The sequence below is a fragment of the Nelumbo nucifera genome, chromosome 1 (genome assembly GCF_055504915.1).
Source record: "Nelumbo nucifera cultivar China Antique chromosome 1, China Antique-T2T, whole genome shotgun sequence".
Taxonomy (NCBI): domain Eukaryota; kingdom Viridiplantae; phylum Streptophyta; class Magnoliopsida; order Proteales; family Nelumbonaceae; genus Nelumbo; species Nelumbo nucifera.
The window spans coordinates 161,361,777-161,380,950 of NC_142649.1; the positions used below are offsets into that span (position 1 = coordinate 161,361,777).

General features: G+C 35.4%; 3 protein-coding genes and 1 non-coding gene across 4 annotated transcripts in view; 3 read left to right on the top strand and 1 right to left on the bottom strand.

The window, feature by feature from the left end:
- The window catches only part of ARP9 (actin-related protein 9), an 81,342-nt gene extending 80,289 nt beyond the window's left edge, over positions 1 to 1,053 (top strand). Inside the window, exon 20 of the mRNA XM_010276516.3 lies at positions 426 to 1,053. Coding sequence (XP_010274818.1) covers positions 426 to 569 — 144 coding nt within the window. The 3' untranslated portion in view covers positions 570 to 1,053. The remainder of the gene's footprint in view (positions 1 to 425) is intronic.
- A 7,459-nt stretch (positions 1,054 to 8,512) lies between these two features.
- On the top strand, positions 8,513 to 10,858 carry LOC104610055 (basic helix loop helix DNA-binding superfamily protein). The gene has a single exon (XM_010276517.3). The coding sequence runs from the start codon at positions 9,120 to 9,122 to the stop codon at positions 10,788 to 10,790; it is 1,671 nt and encodes a 556-aa protein (XP_010274819.1). The 5' UTR covers positions 8,513 to 9,119; the 3' UTR covers positions 10,791 to 10,858.
- On the top strand, positions 8,950 to 9,077 carry LOC148804075 (U11 spliceosomal RNA). Its single transcript, XR_016081773.1, has one exon. It is a non-coding gene; the product is annotated as a U11 spliceosomal RNA (small nuclear RNA).
- Positions 10,859 to 11,957: 1,099 nt separating the features above from the next.
- LOC104610056 (peptidyl-prolyl cis-trans isomerase CYP19-3) lies at positions 11,958 to 13,506 on the bottom strand. Its single transcript, XM_010276518.3, has 2 exons — positions 13,355 to 13,506; positions 11,958 to 12,700 (listed from the first exon to the last, which is right to left on the bottom strand). The coding sequence occupies exon 2, from the start codon at positions 12,675 to 12,677 to the stop codon at positions 12,153 to 12,155; it is 525 nt and encodes a 174-aa protein (XP_010274820.1). The 5' UTR covers positions 12,678 to 12,700; positions 13,355 to 13,506; the 3' UTR covers positions 11,958 to 12,152.
- Positions 13,507 to 19,174: the final 5,668 nt, after the last annotated feature.

The window sequence follows — 19,174 nt, forward strand, 5'->3', positions numbered from 1 at the left end:
AAAAGTTGTAAAATATATTATTATATAGTATTTATATAACCTGTAGTATATACATATATGCCACATCATCACGGTTCGACCCCAGTTAACCTCTGACCCGTGAACCTTCCCTTCTCCGGTTCTATGCCCGGTCCGGTTCTCTTAACATTGCTTGTATGAGTATGAATTGTCTGAACAATTGGAGCCAAAAGACACATTGATTTTCTTGCAGATAGATATTGAATATAACAGAATTAATATCATTGGTGGCTCATAGATATTGAACATAACAGAATTAATATAATAATATCTGTTTTGCGAATCTGGAATAATACAACAATGAACTTTTTTGGAAACTGTACCTGTTTGAGGACCATGCTACCTTTGCTATGTTTTGGATGTACATGTCATGCTTCTGTATCCATTCATGTCTGTGGTCATAACAGATTCTTGGCATTCTTGATTTTGGTCGGGATGCTTGGATCCATCGGGAGGACTGGATTTGCAGTGGAGTTCACATAGGGAGTGGCAGAAAATACAAGGATTCCTTTTTTCTTCAGGCACAAGCAATGTGTTACATAAATTCCTGAAACACAACAGTGGCTGGCATTTGGCATTCCTGAAGATATACCAATTATTTCCTCAGCTGTCAGAGTAAGCATCATCAACTGACAATTCATCATCTTCAGAGTTGGGATCGTCTAGGTGGAATAATCAGTGTTAACATTCCAACTGAGGGTGGGCCTTGGTGCAATGCTTGGGTTGCTCCATTGCAACCTGGGTAACCAGTGTTCAAATCTTAGAAACAGCCTCTCTGTGTGTGCAGGGTAAGGCTGTGTACATCTGTCCCTCTCCAGACCCCACATTGGTGGGAGCCTCATGCACCGGGCTGCCCTTTTTATCCAACTGCCAGTTGTAGTTGCAAGAGATCATTGTTTTGGGCATTTGCCATATTTTTATTAGATTTGCAATAGCTATCATAGAAATCTTTGAGCAATTATATCATGATACTCTTAGATTTGCGAGCCAAGTTTCTTGGAAAATAAAAAATCTTTGAACCTCCTTGTTTGGTCATTAGCGTATAAAAACTTTGAACAGTCTTTTTTATTTAATGGCATGTTTGTTGGGAAAGGATCAGCCTTAAGGCACAGTCAAAACTCATGTTTGGGCTCTCAAGCTCTAGGTTGACATGACCCTCCACATTGACGTTATATTGCCAAACTTAATGGACAAGAAATTTTATCAAAAAAATGGAGAAGAGATTATCCTTTATCGATGTTGATTTGGGCATGTTCCATTTTTTATATACTCTACATCTACTTTTTGATATATACTCATCCATCTATCCCAACTTCATGTGGATGCTTTCCATATGTGATAGCTGATGTTAATCGTTTTTTTTTTTTATTTTGATCATTTTGGGGTTTTTTACTCCCATCTGAACTGAAAACCTAGCTTGTTGCTAGAGCTGTGGTGCTGTTGTAGATTTTCTGTTGCAAAAGGAATATGGATCACTGTAGCTATACCAGAAGAAATATTTTTTCAAGTTGGGTTTATAATTGCTTTTTGACTACAGTTCTGATGGTTGTGCATGATGAAAAAAGTTGACATGAGGACGTCAGAGACAATGATTAAGGAGGGATCATGGTTTATTCAAATTTCAAGATGAACCAGTTTTAGACTGATTCTCATGTTGGAAGGTATCATAATCAAAGTACTTGTCCCCCCCAACTCCTAATCCTTGTGTTACCTGAAATGTATGCTCCTTTTTTTTCTTGTTCTTTTATTTTTCCCCTGTTGGATACATTATGTAAGTCTACATGTTCAGACTATTATTTTACTTTTACATATTGCCACTCTCAATGAGGAGAAACTCTGGCAGGATGATCAATATAACCACTCTCGATGAGGAAATCCCCAGTTATGATTTCCTCTTGATGGAAGGATGATCAATATAACCACTCTCAATTAGAATAACCTTAATAGTTGCACCATGAGAAACTCTGGCAGCCAAACACTTACAGTAGAGGGACCAAAGATAACCAAATCGAACCGTCCAAGTTGGTGGTAGGTTTCTCTCTGTACCCTTTAGTGTGTTTGCTATGACAGACTATGAGGAGAAAATCCTGCATTGCTCTAGCCTAATGATTGCCTTTGGTTTTGTTTGTTTCAGACCTAGGTTAAAATAGCTATGAATAAGGTATAAATACATATGAAACACATACTTCAATATTTTACATGAAGTATATAACAATCAACATAGGAACATGTAGATATCGTAAAATTGCTAAAATTCCATCTTCTATATACTTTACTACTAATGACATACTATATAGTCTTTATAAATTACTAAACAGATTTAAACAAATAACATGCATAAAACCATTAATATGTTATTATTTATTTAATTAAATTATCAATTAATTGTTACTAAAATATATAATTAATCCAAAAATATATTAGATCAAAGATCCGTAAGTCCAAGAGCCCAAGACACAAATCATATGTAACTATTGTATTTCAATCATTTAATTGATTATTCTATTTTTTTACTTTTACATATTGCCAAAAAAAGTCAACTTAATCTTATTTTCTTAGGTTACGTTTGGCAATTGACATGCAAATTCAGCAACTTATTGGACATTTTAGAAAGTTCAATTCAAGAAGGCATGACTCAAAAGTCGGAAAAAGGCATTTGGTAATATCCTTAGCATGTAGATCAAACTCAAACTTCAAAGTTCATCTAGATATATTTATTAAATCAAAGTATGTTTTGCATGCACATGTATAGTGAATAAGTTAAAACTTTTCATGAAATGTTTGAAAGTACCCTCCAATCCTGATTTAGTAATTACACAGATAGGGTGAGATAAAGATTCTCCTAGAAAACCACAAATTGCTAATTGATGGAAACCCTATGCATAAAGAAATGATTCTTTTTGAAGGTTCATTAAGCGATGGATTTCTTTTTCAGATTCAACAGTCCCTTGTTTTTCCATCGTGTGGACCGTGTCCATCATAGTGAATGCTACATTATAATGATAATTCTTAATAAGACAACCCCAATTAACAATTTCCAGTGAATGAAATCAACTTGATCAGTCTAACCTAGATAACATTGGGTTATTCTAATACTTCAGAGAGCTTTAAAGAAACCAGCAGCCCATTTTAATTCAACTTTATATCTCCGTTGTAGGATTTGTAGGATAGCTTGGGAACTTGGGGTGTTTTTGTAGGAGTTGGAGCCTGGATGAAGAGCCTACAACGTCATGCAGATGGAGAAAACGGTTGATGCTTAAGACTGAGCTTTAATATCTTGGCTTCTTCTTCCACAGTTTATAGCAAGGTCTTAACCGGAGTCTGGATGGTAGAGTAAGGTCTCAATGGACCAACTGTCGGCAGTTAATCACTCTTGGCAAGTGAATGAGTTTGTAAGCTTTCAAAGTTCCCATCTTGAGTTCAACCATGAGGTAATCATTTGTGGTGTCTGGTTGTGGACCTTTCTTGTACATGATTTGAAATCGCTGGAGTGGAAGATAGTTGTTGGGACCTGGGAGAGAAGTTTCACCAAAAAATGCCGTGTAAACGTGGGAGGGGAGCACCAACAGTCTACCGGAAAAGAAGTAGGATTTCAAAATGTTAGAGAAAAAAAAAGTAGGTTGCTTAATTAAGGGGCAATCTCACCTTTTAAAATATAATGAGAGCAAACTTGGAAGAAATCCTTTACCTAAAACACTGATTGTTGAAAGAATAAGGAGTTGATAGAGTTCCTTATCCTAGATTTTCAACTTTTTTTTGTCTCAAAAGGGCCAAAGGAGAAAAAGGACGTATAACCTAATTACAATTTACGAACACAACCTCAATATACTTGCTTATGGTTACATAACTTTTTAAAACTTGCTAATGTACAATAAATTAATTTGTAAAATAATTACTGTTTTGTTATTTTTATTTTTGTAATTTACAAAATTTAAAAATATTTTTTTGACATAAGTTGTTGAATGGAGCAGATTTGATAAACCATTCATGGAACCATCTTATAGTTCTTTCCTAAAAAGCATCACAGATCTAAACATCTCAAACACGGAATATGTAGATCTACTGAATATTGAAGGATTAAATGAAAAAATGTGCATTTTTCTTGATTCCAATGACTTTGCTTCCTTTCTAGTGCAAAATACCAAGTGTTTTTAGTAAATAGGAGCCCTCCCAAAGGCGTTTCAGATGGAGAGGAAAATCTGGAAATGAAATTTTGTTGGAAAAGAGAAATTTGACGAACATAAATCGTTTTGCTAGTGTGTGATCCATATCCACTTCTATCTAGCAGTGTCAATTGGACCGGATTTGGTCCAATATGAGTTCATTACAAATGGATCAGGTTTAACCCAATCTGATGAATATTCTGGACCATTTTGGACCAGTCCAATTCAATGTCTGGATCATTCAATCTGTTCAAATTGACTTTAACTTAGACTTGTTCCAACCCAAACCTGGTCAATTGACATGACGACCTGTATTTGATATTTTATACAATATTTCAAATGCTAGCGATAAAAGCAGAAAGGGTTAGGGCTAGGGGTGGATTTGAGCCCAGTCGAGCCAAATATTTGGCTATTCAAGTTTGGCTCACCAAAAAAATGTTAGGCTCGATATTCAAGCTAGAGATTTGAGCTTGAATTTGGCTCGGCTCAAAAGCTCATATGTTTGAGTTCGATTATGAGCCAAGCTTCATTTAAAAATAAAAATTATATATATAAAAAATATTTTTTAGTTTACATACAAAAAATTAAGATTTACCAAAAAAATATTTATTATCATACATATAAAACATAAAAAATATTATATATATAATCTTTATTATTATACATAAAAAATAAATATCATATATGTGTGTGTGTTAGGCTCAATTAGGCTTGTGAGTCTCATAACTTGAGTCTTATTGGGCTTGAGTTTGGCTTGATTAGCAAATGAGCATATATATTAAGTTTAAGCTCAGCTCGAAGCCTAATTTAAACCAAGCCAAATCGAGCTTTTCACGAGACGAACTCAAATGGCTCATGAAAAACTCGATTTGTTTCCACTCTTACGTGCTTGTGCAAATTTGTAGAAGAGAAAAATGGAGAAGGTGAGGAGTGGGCTAAGGTTTGGGTATATTGTCAAAAAATAAAATAAATATGTTTAATGATAATTCACGAGAGACAATAATTTTGGAACAGATGGATGAGTCTTGTTGGATTTCCCACAAAGTTACAACTTAGAGTTTATTAGACTCTTTTTGACAGAATGGTCCACACCCCTAGTCCCCTATTATTACTCATCGTCAAAATGTGTGTTTCATAAGACAGCAGTACTGTTATGTATTTTTTTTTTCTAAAAACTTCAATAACAAACTAGCAGCTTTTTTGGTAGCCTAATAAAAAACAGCTTAGGATAATTAGTTTCTTCCTAATTTCTTAATTACTATTTAGCCCATCTTGTTTGGTAGTGTCAAAATATACCTACTTTTATTGATAAGTTTTATAGGGAAAAATGTTTACTTAAATGACTAATGACTAATATCATGCTATTGATCAATGGCAAAATTGACCATACAAGGTGTGGGTGGGTGGGGGGGGGGGGGGGGCTCTGGGGGCATATGGCTGACATGGGCTGTGAAATTGAACATGTGGCAAATCAAATGAGTTTTCAGTATTTGATGGACAATGTGGATCAGCCAAAAGAACCCTCAACATAGTAGAAACAACTCAGTGCATTTAGGGAAACTCCCTACTTGACTTGACTACTAAGCCTGTTTGGGTTAATTACACCTGTGATTTTGTTTGGGATTCTAGTAAATCTAATTTGGCGTTTCTTAGAAATTAAATCAAGTTTAATTTGTAAAGGATGGTTTATTTCATCTAAAAATAATGGGACCGTTGAAAGTTTTTAGAGTGAGTTTTTTATTTAAATTATGAAATTAAATTAGAAGTAAATACTTTTTTAATAGTTAGTCATATGTTTGAAATGAGTATTTCTCTTGAGAGTGGAGTTAATCAATTCCACTTTTTTTAAGAGTCAAAAAAACCACTCTTTAGATATTCTTTTTCTAATAGATAAATTAAATCAAGTCACAAAAAAAAACACTTTTTTTAATAGATAAACATTTTATTATATATATTAGACTTGTAAAATAAAAAAATATATATATAAGTTATTTATACCTCTTCTTCCATTTTGGTCAAATCAATACTGCAAGACTTTAGACTCGACTTAAAATTAAAACGCTCAATGAGTCACAATTTTACTAGTTAAACGGCCGATTAGCCCATTCAGCTCATGAAAGACCCTCATTGGGACACAAAAAGCTACCATTCCCAGTTTATACAATCCGACTGTTCCTCCGATCCAAGTCTTGCAACATTGGATCAAATTAGGTTCACCGTTATAATAAATTAGGGTCCACTTGGTTCATAGTTGGAATTGGAATTGGAATGGTTTATTCTCATAGTCATTTTAGTTCAAACAGGAATTGGAATGAGAAATGAAATAAGCAAGAATAAGATTTCATTCCCAAGGAAGGGGCAAGGAATGGCCATTCCTTCAAATAGGGGAATGCCATTCCAACAGGAATGGGAATGGGGTTCCGGTTTTGCCCAATTAAACAGTTGAAATCGGAATAGTTCATTCCAATTCCAAACCCCTATTCCCACGAGCCAAACGGGGCCTTAAAGTTGTAGCTTTACTTTTGAGTTATTGATATAAAGGGCAAACTTGGAAAATATCAATTTCAGAAAAATGGATGAAAGGGTTTGGACAGGCATTCATATGAGGAAAAAAAATGGAAAATAAACATTTTGGTCAAAAGTAACTAATGTTTTCAAACCATCGTTGACCTGGATGATCAAAACCGTTCAGACCAGAAACTATCCAAGCAACCGGTTCCGTTTTACCCCAAACCCGATCCCTAGTCAAAAACCATTGAATTTGTCAACAAACCGTTGACTTGAATGGTTTGACCGTTGAACCATTCGACATGGAGAATGGGTCGTGGTTTATTACTTATGACAAGTTACGACAAGAATGAAAAGAGAGAAAATCTCTTAGATCTGAGATCTACTAGAGTGAGAGATCAATTGAGAGTTGTGTGAGAGAGGTCTAAGAGATCTCATGTTTAGAGATTTGGGAGAACAGTCTAGAGTCTCTAGACACAAGAGAGAGAGAGAGAGAGAGTGAGTGAGATCTGATAGAAATCTCATATCTACTTTCATCGCTAGTTCGCCACCATCGTCGTCGTTGTTGCCGTTGTAGTTCGTCAAACGCATCGCTATCATCGTCGCCACTACAGCCTGCAAGTGATACTTATATGCATCTTAGCCTAATATTCCAATCTAATGGATAAGATAACATATCACTTGTTTAAAGTACTTAAACTGTTCAAACCGTTTGACCCAAACAGTCACACCACTAACCCGAAACCGGTGGCCAAAACGGTTTCGTTTCCAAGTCGGTTTTAAAAACCCTGCTTGCAACTATGTTAAAAAAGTTTATGGGATGTGATTGCGATTACCAAACTTCAAGGAGGTTTTAGCAATTTACCTAGTAGGTATTTTGCAAATGCCTTAACATAAATTATGATGAAAGTATGACTATTAATGGGTCGGGTCTAGGCTAGGTCTAGGTAGAACTGGATCCAACTCAATAAGAAATACCAAGGACCTGAAACAAAATTAATCGATTCTTGGGACAATTGGGTCTAGGTTTTAGCAATTTACCCTGACTAGAACCAACCCAATCGGTTCGGGTCCATCGAGTCCACTCCAACCCGTTGATAGCCCTAGATGAAAGGTTAATTAGTCAAAACATCATTCATGATTTGAATAAATGTTTTCAACCCACCATTGACTTGGTTTGGCGAACCGTTCAAACCATTACCCGACCGGGATTTTGAGTCTGGTTCAATTAAGACCCGTCAAACATTCAAAACTGTTTGACTTGGCTGGTTCAATTGTTGACCTGTTCGACCTGTTGATCGGGTTGCTTGTTGCATACTGAATACATGCAAACTTTCGGAGGCCATAACTTTGCACTCCGATATCTGATTAGGATGATTTTTTTATTTTGGATAACTTTTCAAGATCTATGCATCCTAAGGTCTGTAGGCACCTTGCCCCACTATTTTTGCAGAAAAAAAAATATTTTTTTTGCCTCAAATTATAATTTTTAGTATTTTTAAAAATAAAAAATATAAAATATATTAAATATAAAATAATACATATAACATATCTAAAACATATTTATACATTATTCATTGCTAAAATATATACATACACACACTTAATATATATATATATATATATATACACGCTGACCTGGCCGATAGAACCGATGACCTGCAATCCGAGTTGGTTTTTAAAGCATTGATTTGAATAATTGCAAAATAATAGAAAAGGACATGGTTAATGCGTAAACTATACCGACCCATTGACATTCCTGTTCATGGGGTAATCTGCCTCCGGCCTCCATTTCATTCTTATTTGCGTTGCATTCTCTGTACAGTCTACATTTTATTTGGCTAAACAGAGCAACGCCATCTTCATCGTCGGTGGCCCACGAACCAGCGATTGATGTGCCTTCGGTTAAGCGTTGTGTGCCACTTGGTGGCTTTCATTATTAACGAGCAGCTTTCACCTCAGTGAAACCAAATGGAATCTATCACTCTTCCAATTATTACTTTCGAAGAAGCAGATAACCAGTAAAAATGGCGAACCAGTCCATGAGGCGCTTCCTCCATGAGCCGATGAGTCTTCTTGAGCATTCCCAGAATTATGTTTAAGTTGTCAATTTTTCATTACATTGTTCTAGACTTCTAGTAGGCATAAATGAAAACTTTGGAGTTGGTCAGAAATGAATTAGATCCCACATCGGAAACATGAGAAAGGGTGAAGGAGAAGAGCCAACTATAAGTAAAAGGTAGTGGCTTAATTTCCGACTTAAAAGGGTCGGTTGGCTAAATATGCCACTCTCGCCTCCCAATTGGTGAGTGCTGTATGGCTATCAAGACATATGGCCGACATAATTTGTGAAACCTCAAAGGGTTGGCTCGCTCGGCCGACCCTCCAACGTTCCTCTTTAACTTTTTTCTCTTAACATCTCCATATGATATGAGCCCTATAACGACGCTAATTAGCCGTTTGAGAAAATGCTCCACAGTCAGGGAATTGGAGTCGATATATGCCTCCATGATCAAGAATAAGGTCCATCAAGACTGTTTCTCTATAAATCAATTTGTTTCTGCCTGTTCGAACTTAGATCGAATGGATTACGCTTTGTTAGCTTTTTCCCATGTGGAAACTCCTAATGTTTTCGTTTACAATGCCGTGATTAGAGGCTCTGTTCAGTGTTCTTCTTCATTTCAAGCTCTCCAATTTTACTTGGAAATGCTTAAAGATGATGGAGTATTCCCTACAAGTTTTACGTTTTCATCTATAGTTAAGGCTTGTACTCAAGTATCTGAGGTGGGGTTTGGTGAAATTGTTCATGGTCAGATTTGGAAGAATGGTTTTGAATCCCATTTATTTGTTCAGACTGCTTTGATTGATTTTTACTCAAATTTGGGGAGAATTCTTGAGGCTCGGAGGGTGTTTGAGGATATGCCGGAAAGAGATATCTTTTCATGGACTACGATGATTTCAGCTCATACCCGGATGGGAGACTTGAACTCTGCGCAGAGATTGTTTGAAGAGATGCCGGAAAGGAAGACGGCATCTTGGAATACTATGATTGCGGGTTATGCAAGGATAGGGAATGTAAAATCTGCCACAGAATTATTCAATCAGATGCCCAAAAGGGATTTAATCACATGGACGACCATGATCTCTTGTTATTCTCAAAACAAGCAATATGGGGAAGCAGTAGGAGTCTTCCAAGAGATGAAGACTGCAGGGGTCCGACCTGATGAGGTGACAATGTCCGCTGTTATTTCAGCTTGTGCCCATCTAGGAGCTCTTGAATTGGGAAAAGAGATATACCTTTATGTGATGCAAAATGGGTTTGATCTGGATGTTTATATTGGATCTTCATTGATTGATATGTTTGCAAAGTCTGGGAGCTTAGATAGATCGCTTGTGGTGTTTTTCAAAATGCAAGAGAAGAATCTATTCTGCTGGAATTCGGTGATTGAGGGGCTCGCTGTACATGGTTACGCAGAGGAAGCACTGCTCATGTTTGATAGGATGGAGAGAGAGAAGATTATGCCAAACAGGGTGACTTTTATTAGTCTACTCAGTGCTTGTACTCATGGTGGACTAGTTGACGAAGGTCGTAGGAAGTTTCTGAGCATGTCTCAGAATTACTCCATTTGTCCTGAAATTGAACACTATGGATGCATGGTTGATCTCCTAGGTCGAGCTGGCCTGCTTGAAGAAGCGCTTGAATTGATACAAGGCATGAGTGTTGAACCAAACTCTGTCATTTGGGGGGCCATTTTAAGTGGGTGCAAGCTTCATAGGAACTTGGAAATAGCTCGAGTTGCTGTGAATAGATTGATGGTGTTAGAGCCAGAAAATAGTGGATACTACCTACTTCTGATTAACATGTATGCTGAAACCAATCAGTGGAGCGAGGTTGCAAAGATTAGGACAATCATGAATGAACGAAGAGTACAAAAGAAGAGTCCTGGATCCAGTTGGATTGAAATAGAAGGAAAGGTTCATGAATTTGTAGCTTCCGACAGCTCTCACCCTGCATCTAGTGACATTTACAGGCTGTTGATTGAGCTATATGGGCAGCTAAGACTTGCAGGCTATGTACCTGAATTTGGATTTACGCCTTAGTTGTGGATTTATCGATTTGAATTTGTTGGCCCGCCAGAAAAGATTAATTTACCAAAAGCAGGTTAATTTATTCAGTCTGGTTATGGTCTACCACACATTTTTTCAGCATTTAAGATACAATGAGTTAAATCAAGTGGCATATTTTACAGTAGCTCTTCCCTTTAAAACAGGGAAATAGAATGGCTAAGGAGATGTAAATGAGTTGAAAACAAACGGCCAAACTTTGGGGAATTTTAAGAAAATGTTCTACTTTCCAAGGAGGTTATGAGAATGAACAAGGAGATAACAATGTGCTGAAATTAAATGCCCAATATTCGAATATTTTGCACTAAAACATCGCCCTTTTGTAACCGGGAAAGAAAATTAGTTGAGCATTCTGTACACTTTGCTGAATACAAACTGTGACATGTTCCATTGTTCCTAGAACTTATTTGAATCCTTTCACCATCATGGATCAAATAACTTTAAGCGGAAGTCCTCAAAATGCTCTCTTTATCTGGGAACAACAGATTGGATCGATCATAAATTGAAGCTGGGTACTTGGTGCTTAGGCACAGGAGGAATTGATTGCTGGAAGCCATCCACAGCAGATGGATTGAGCTTAGCACTGGAGTTAACCATTGCATCTATCATTATTACCGAGAGTGATTATCAAAACATCACACAGCTTGTGTGCTCCATGAAGGATTCCATGGATCCCCCCTTGGCGATCAATACAAAGTTGCTGATTGCAGAAGAGTAACAAAAATTTTCTTCCACCTCGGCAGTCCATGTTCACACGCAGAGCTACAATACGGCCGCTGATAAATTTGCAAAAGTAGAACTCAGTGCCTACTGATTTTCTTGGCTCCTACCTTATGGAGGCTCTTTGGGACTTGAGAGTATCCGAAATCCAAACCAAAAGAATCTGGGACTCGGATACACTTCAATTTGAAACTCAGTATTCAGTAAGCTTGTGTATAACTAATATATGTCTACAGAATCAAACACAAAATAAGAATATATGCTCCAAATAGCATACCATTCAAAAACAAATTCCAAGGTATTATTTCGCGACCCTGTAGTGGTCTTTAGCCTTTTAATGGTGTGGTTGATTCTCTAGCAAATCTATGGGAGCATATGATTTGGTTTCTTTCCAGTTTTGATTACACTTCTGGGAAGGCTCTGTTATTTAGTTACCAAACGTACATGAGAGTTTAATTCATTTGTTAATTTATATCGGCAGCAACTGCCTCTATGCAAGCAAATCTGCGCTAAAGCATACAATCAAAACAATCTACACCATTCTTCAATGTGAGATTGAATGTTGAAACCGAGTTCTTGTCACATCAGTAATTGTCAAACCCTGTTACAAACACCCCGTTAGTTCTCCTTTATCTGACCACAATCTTCTATCACAACTCTTTCTGAAGTCGTCCCACTCTCCGAACCCACATTCTCCATTGCCTTAACCACGCTGTAACCCTCCAAGACCTTCCCAAAGACCACATGCCTTCCATCAAGCCATGGTGTCTTCTCAGTGCAAATAAAGAACTGAGAACCATTCGTGTTGGGTCCAGCATTCGCCATCGACAGGATGCCCGGCCCTGTGTGCTTCATCTTGAAGTTCTCATCTGCAAACTTCAGTCCATAGATCGATTCTCCACCGGTCCCGTTACCCCTTGTGAAATCCCCGCCTTGGCACATGAAGTTTGGGATAATGCGGTGGAAGGTTGAGCCTTTGTAATGAAGTGGTTTTCCTGATATTCCAATCCCCTTCTCACCCGTACAGAGGCATCGGAAATTCTCTGCAGTTTTAGGGGTCACATCTGCAAATAGTTCCATCACAACCCGCCCGGCTTTCATCTTTCCGATAAGAATGTCAAAGAAAACTTTTGGGTTCGACATGGGTTTGCTTCAACCAATTATATCTGTATAAATAAAGCAATGTTACTATCAGGGAGGTAGATTTTCAATCATTGTTATCAGTAGTATAGAAACCATAAAATTCCATTTGCTATTCTGTTAAACATTCTAAGACGCAGATCATGGTTGAAGATTTTGCCCATATAGAAACCGAGTGAAAAGCCAGAGGTTGGTCAATGGGGAGGGATTAGGGAAGAAATGTCCGTCTTCTTTGGATAAAATCCTCCAGCGAAAAACTAGAAAACATTGCATCCAGAGGATATCGACAGAGAAAGACGATTTAAGGTCTAGCACAATTTTTGAGCTCAACAGGCTTTGATAGAATCACCTGCAAGCCTTCGATATGTGCTCTCTGATTCTTTTTCAGTAAGAAATAAGATTTTTATACATGAATACAAGCCGACAAACTCTTCACCATAGAAAAAGAGAAAAAACAATTCAAAACAATCAGAGAAAATTAGGTTTTTTGAAGATGTACTCAACCCACAAACAGAGAATAAGAAAAAACTTCAAAAAGAAAACAGATTTTACGACGCAAGGCTCGATCTTAAAAATTTTATAGAACCAGTAGCATTTCTGAATGCATAGGAACATTATATCTATAAATTCGAGAAATATAAAAGAATGACACAACTTAGAATTTGGACGAGAAGGCTTACCTTCGTCAAGAGATTTGAGATGCTTGGAGACGGATAAAGTCGGGTGATGTACTTATAAGCTCGCTCGGTAGAATATAAGCTTAGGGTTTTAAGGTATTAGGGTTTTGGTCAAGAACTATTTATTATCGTCGTTCTTTAATTTACAAAAATATCCCTCGCTTTGGAAATAAACCACTGAAGCGACCAAGGAAATAGGTGAACCCAAAACCACTGAGAAACGACCAAGGAATAGTGATCTTCGATCAAGTTTATATTTCATACCGTGAAGAATTATTCTATATATAATCTAAAAGAAAAAGGCTATACGGCCAATGAATTTACCAAAATATAATTTTTTTTATATAAGAAAATCTTATAATCTTTTTCTTTTCATGTTTTTAACCATTATCATTATAAATTTAATTAATCATAATGATATCATTGAATACAACAAAAATACAATCATATTTTTTTATTTTCCTGTTTTATATTTGATACTAAATATGTAATTATTTACAATAGTTCTACTATTAACTATTTATAATGATGCCACTAAATTTCTACATTTTCTATATTTATTAAAATTTGTCTTTATCTCTCACTTTCTTTACAATTGGGCCATGTTGAGCCATACTGTGTGGACCGTGCTTCCCTCCTTTGGGATATTTTAGGGGGTCTGCCTGGCATAGCCCTTGGCCCAAGCGGCCGAGCCTGTACAGGCCTGTATCGTGTCACGGGCTAGGCTGGTTCGTGGGCCAAGTTGGGCCACAAACTATGCTAATCCATGTTTTTAAAAAAGAAAGTTGAGAAAATAATGAAAAAGTTAATATAAATTCAAAAATAAAAAAAATATATCTTAAACTTTTATTTTATATGAATTTTGATGTATACAATTATTTATATATGCAATAATAAAATGAAATAATATAATAAAATTGAAAATAAAATTATATATTATATAATTATTGTATATAATATATAGCCCGAGCCTGCGTGAGTCCGTTCCGTGTCACGGGCCAAGTCTTAGGCCAGGCTAGGCTACGAACCAGGCTAAGCCATGTTTTTTAAAATTTTTGAATTTTAGCCCGAGCCCACATGAGCCTATGTCGTGCTGCAGACTGGGCTGGTCTGCGAGCCAAGTCGGTTCGGGCCACGAACCGGGCTAAACCTGTTCATGGGCTCAGTAGCTCAATAGTTTAGCCAGACCCATTAACAACACTAAAGTAATTAATTAGTTAATTAATTTGAAATAGCATTTACCAGTCTTGTATTAATAATACATAAATATTTATTTATTTATTTACTTGTTTTACTAAATTATTTAATTAGTTAATAATTTAATGATCTAACAAATTATTATTGCTAGTAAAGTAAGACATAGAATCATGTATATATTTACTCTCTCACTTGATTATCTATTTATCTCATTTATTTTGCTAAATTTATTTATTTATTAAATTCAATTAACTATTATTTAACTATCTACAATTGTTCCACTATATAAAACAAAAATACAATGACAAAAGTCATCTCTCCCTCTTTCACTTTATTGCCTAATGGCTATGATTATTTATTGTTTTATTTTATTAGACTAGATATATTATTATCCATAAATTTTTAGGGGTTTTATCGTTTATTATACCTCGTAAATCTTAGCCCCACTGTACAAGTGGGATAAATCCTGACCGTGGATCGATGCCAAATCCACAAAGATTATACGGTTTATATAGGGGGGCTACTAGTAGACTATGAGGGGACTGTAATTTCAGATTTATAAGATGGAGTGCAATTTACTTATCCCAACTTTTTATTTATTTTAAATAGATATTTCAGATTTCTGAGGTCGAGATCGGTTCCAAGGCCAATAACAATTATATGGTTTACCCACAAAACATATTCCTATACAAATATTAATATATTGCTTGCTATATTTTATTTTTACCATCCAAAGCCTTGACCTTGGATGACAATATATTGTAAACATTTTACATTTCAAATCCATATAGTCATTTAATTTCAACAAATAAAACACAACCCACAAACAACCTAGATAACATCACATAGTCATTAGTAATCTATTGTGCTTTAAATAATTATATATTGACAATACTATGATGGAGTGTATAACTTTGTTATCATTAAATGTCAAGTTATGCTTATAGTAAATGTATGCTATACAAATATACTACTTAGCTTAATATGGTAATACATATTAATTATTAAATTATGCTAATGTACAATGGAGAATTACTAATATAACATAGTTACATATAGAATTATCAAGTTTACTCGATAATAATAATTAAAATATGTATGTTAATTGAGTAATTTTAATGTGTAGATTATTATAATATATAGTTCAAAATTTATCATTATAATTTAAGTTTTGTAAATATTACATATATTCATTTACATTACTTATTATATACATATGAATATTAATTACTGCTATTAAAAGTGTGAATGAGAGTGTGGAATTTTTGTTTGACTAAAATACCCAATTTTTTAAAATTTGGTCCATCATTCATTGTAATGACATAAATGTAATTTGAACAACTAATTTTCTCCTTATTCAAATCCTTCTAATTAAGTCACGTGTTTAAGGTATTAACTCCCATTAACATTCATGGAATAATATTATTGATTAGAATACCCTTATTTTTGAATTTGGTCCCTCCAATTGTGAATGTGTAAAATGTAATTTGAACTACATTTGTCCTCATGCAATTCCCTCTCATTAAGTCTTGTATTTAGGGCATTAATTCCCATTTCCATTGACTCTTATATTATTTGGTCATATTAAAAAAATAAGTGTCACAATGAATAATTGTTTTTATTGATGTATAAATAAAATACAAATTTAAAACTAACAAAAAATTAATTATTTCCTATTTGATAACAAGTCAATAATTCAACCTGTTATGTTAAATGTGTAAATAATAATAACAATAGATGAAAACAAACAAAGTATAAAAAATATAAGAAAATTATAAAAAAACACTTGGTTCTAAGGTTGGGTAAATTTGGTTTCACCAAGGCCCTAGTTAAACTAATGTCAATTAAGTAATTTGTACCAAAGCCAATCAAACATGGATCTCTGTGTTGGTTCAGGTAGGATAAGCTCTCAAACATTGGAAATGGCTTGGATGGGAGATGGTTCCAAGAACATGGAATTGGGACCTACTTGATAATCTAAGGGAAGAGCTGACCCATTTACTCACTCTTGATCTCTATTATCATATGTTCCTCATATTAAATAAAAGGGTTCCACTATGAAGTTGGCAATCGGGTGGGTTTTAAATTCTTGGAGGGCTGTGATTGGTCAAAGCCTATTCGGTATCATGTCTTCAAAGCATCATAATTTTTTTCCATGAATAATAATAGAGAAATCTTAAAATATAAATAATTATATACATATAAAAATATAAAATAATGTAAATTATTATAATTATTATTATTATCATCATCATTAAAATTGCTACATACAAAAATAAGTACATGTAAGCATTAGTTTTTAGCGATTAAGAACTTGAAAAGGAAAAATAGAATATTCAAGCTTGATGATCCGACTAAAAACTGATGCAAATACTACGAGATGCAACAACAAGATAACTCTCTCATTGGCTCCTCCCACACACAACGTCAATTGGTTTTGCCACCACCCATTTTAAACATTTATTTATTAATTAAAGGGAAAATTCCTCTTTAGTACCCTAAACTTCAGGGGTAGTGTCAAGTTAGTACCCAAACTTTCAAATGCGTCACTGCAATAGCTAAATTTTCAAAAAGTGTCAAGTTGGTCCTTGTCGTTAACCATCCGTCAGTTATATGTCGAAAATGTCAAGACTACCCTTCAAAAGAAGACATCGTTCGTTGTTTTCTACTTTGAAACTGAACCGGTTGAGGTGTTTGAGATTCTAGACTAATAAAGAGGGTGTTTATTAAATAAATGCTGCCATATAGGTGCCACTTCAACATTTCCCCTATTATGTGAATCCGTACACATGGGGATTTGCAAATGTAGGCTTTGGTTTATGTGCATGCCTATCATTGGGAAAAACTTAATTTTAGCACTTCCCCCAATGGGTAGGCGTTTATTCACTATTTGATGTGGTGCCTAATGGCACCTAAGTGTCGATAAACAGGTTTATTGTTGCTTTTCTCAGTTTATCAAACAAATAAAGTACAAAATGTTTAGTCAATAAACATACATGGTTCCAAACACATACAAAGTCATTGTCTCCTACCTTTAGATTTGAAACATATTATTGTCTAGTTTTTTCTTTGTTTTCAGTTACTGTCTCCTTTTATCATATTTCATGCTTTTTCTTGCTTTTTCTTTGAATATAACCAGTTCAGTCTCAAGGTAGAAGATAATGAACAGAGTTTTATCCATGGTGACAGAGTTCATGATGTGATAATCACGGGTGGTTTCTGATTTCTACAACTGCTTTTTTTCTACTTGCTTTTACTACATGTGTCATTACCTGAAAAATATTCTCTTGTATGTGTCATTCCAAACTAGTGGTGTGAAAATCAGATTATATATTAGCATTGGATTGAAAATGTCTGAACCCTGTCGGATTTCTCCAGATTCCGAAACCACATTACGTTGAAAACTGCCCGGAACTGTTGAGAAGGACCAAACCAATAAGACCACTTAACCACCTGATTTGGTGATGATATTTTCTGATTGATATTTTGTTGTATCTTTACCATGTTTTTAAAGAAAATATAATTTGAAGTGTGATGAATTTTGTCAGAACCAGACCATTCATAGAGCTGCAAATGGGAGCTTGGATATCCTGAAAGCAAAAGCTCTGAGAACACAGAATTGAATCCAGCTGCACATCAAAGACCCCTTGTACTAGGGGAAGAAGAAAACGAAGAAAAAAAAAAAAAGAAAGAAAGAAAGAGGAAGAAGAAGGAATAGAGAGAGAGAAGAAGCCAGACGAGGGGGGTATATCCCAATTAACCACTTTAACGAGTTGTGGCAGCTATGGCCAAGAGTAACGGAAAACAGAGGAAAGCGGGAGGAGAGAAAGGGGATGGAGAGGAAGAGAGATCAGGGGGAGAGAAACGGAGAGATCGGGAAAGATGAACAGTGTTTTCTCGTAATTGTCCAAATAATTATTACTAGGATAGCATGGGGATTAAAAAATATTTCAATGGTAGATTTCAACAGAAGTGATGGGATTCAGTCACCGTAAGACCCGTTCAAACAACCATCATAGCCTTGCATTGAGAATATTTCCCTATGAAATAAAACATAAAAGTACAGAAATGTTTCGCGGAAAAGCTGTTCGAATAGTGTTTGAACAAGCCTTGCAATGACTGAAACCAATCTTCAACAGAAAATTAACAAAAGGAGGTCTTTGTCTCACGGTCACAGTATAAGGGGGTTTTTGTCCCAAAACAAAGTATAGGAGGTTCTTATTATTATTATTATTTTTTACAGTTTGTACTTTGTATTAAAATCGGATATATCTGATCTTTTTCGGTTCGGATTCCGAGGCACCCTTCCGAATTTGATCCGATCCTTATGCAGCCCTATCTCAAAAGCCTCGGCTATCAACCTCTTATGTGGTTGTGATGGTCAAAATTGTACTGTAAATCACTAATTTTGGTGTTTTTTAAGCTGGCAAATGAATCAAACGGTCTGCACTCTGACACGTAAGCGAAAATAGTAAAAGGCAACACTGAAACCAAATATGGAACAAATTTTTCCGCAGGCAGCCTGGGACAATTACCGCCAAAAAAAAAAAAAAACTCAAACAGAGGAAACGGTTAAAAGCGCGGGAAAAAAGCTTACTCATTTTGCACGGTTAAACATTTAAAAAG

Excerpts from the sequence above, each read along its gene's own strand:
- LOC104610055 (XM_010276517.3), top strand. The coding sequence starts at position 9,120 with ATGAGCCCTATAACGACGCTAATTAGCCGTTTGAGAAAATGCTCCACA.
- LOC104610056 (XM_010276518.3), bottom strand. The coding sequence starts at position 12,677 with ATGTCGAACCCAAAAGTTTTCTTTGACATTCTTATCGGAAAGATGAAA.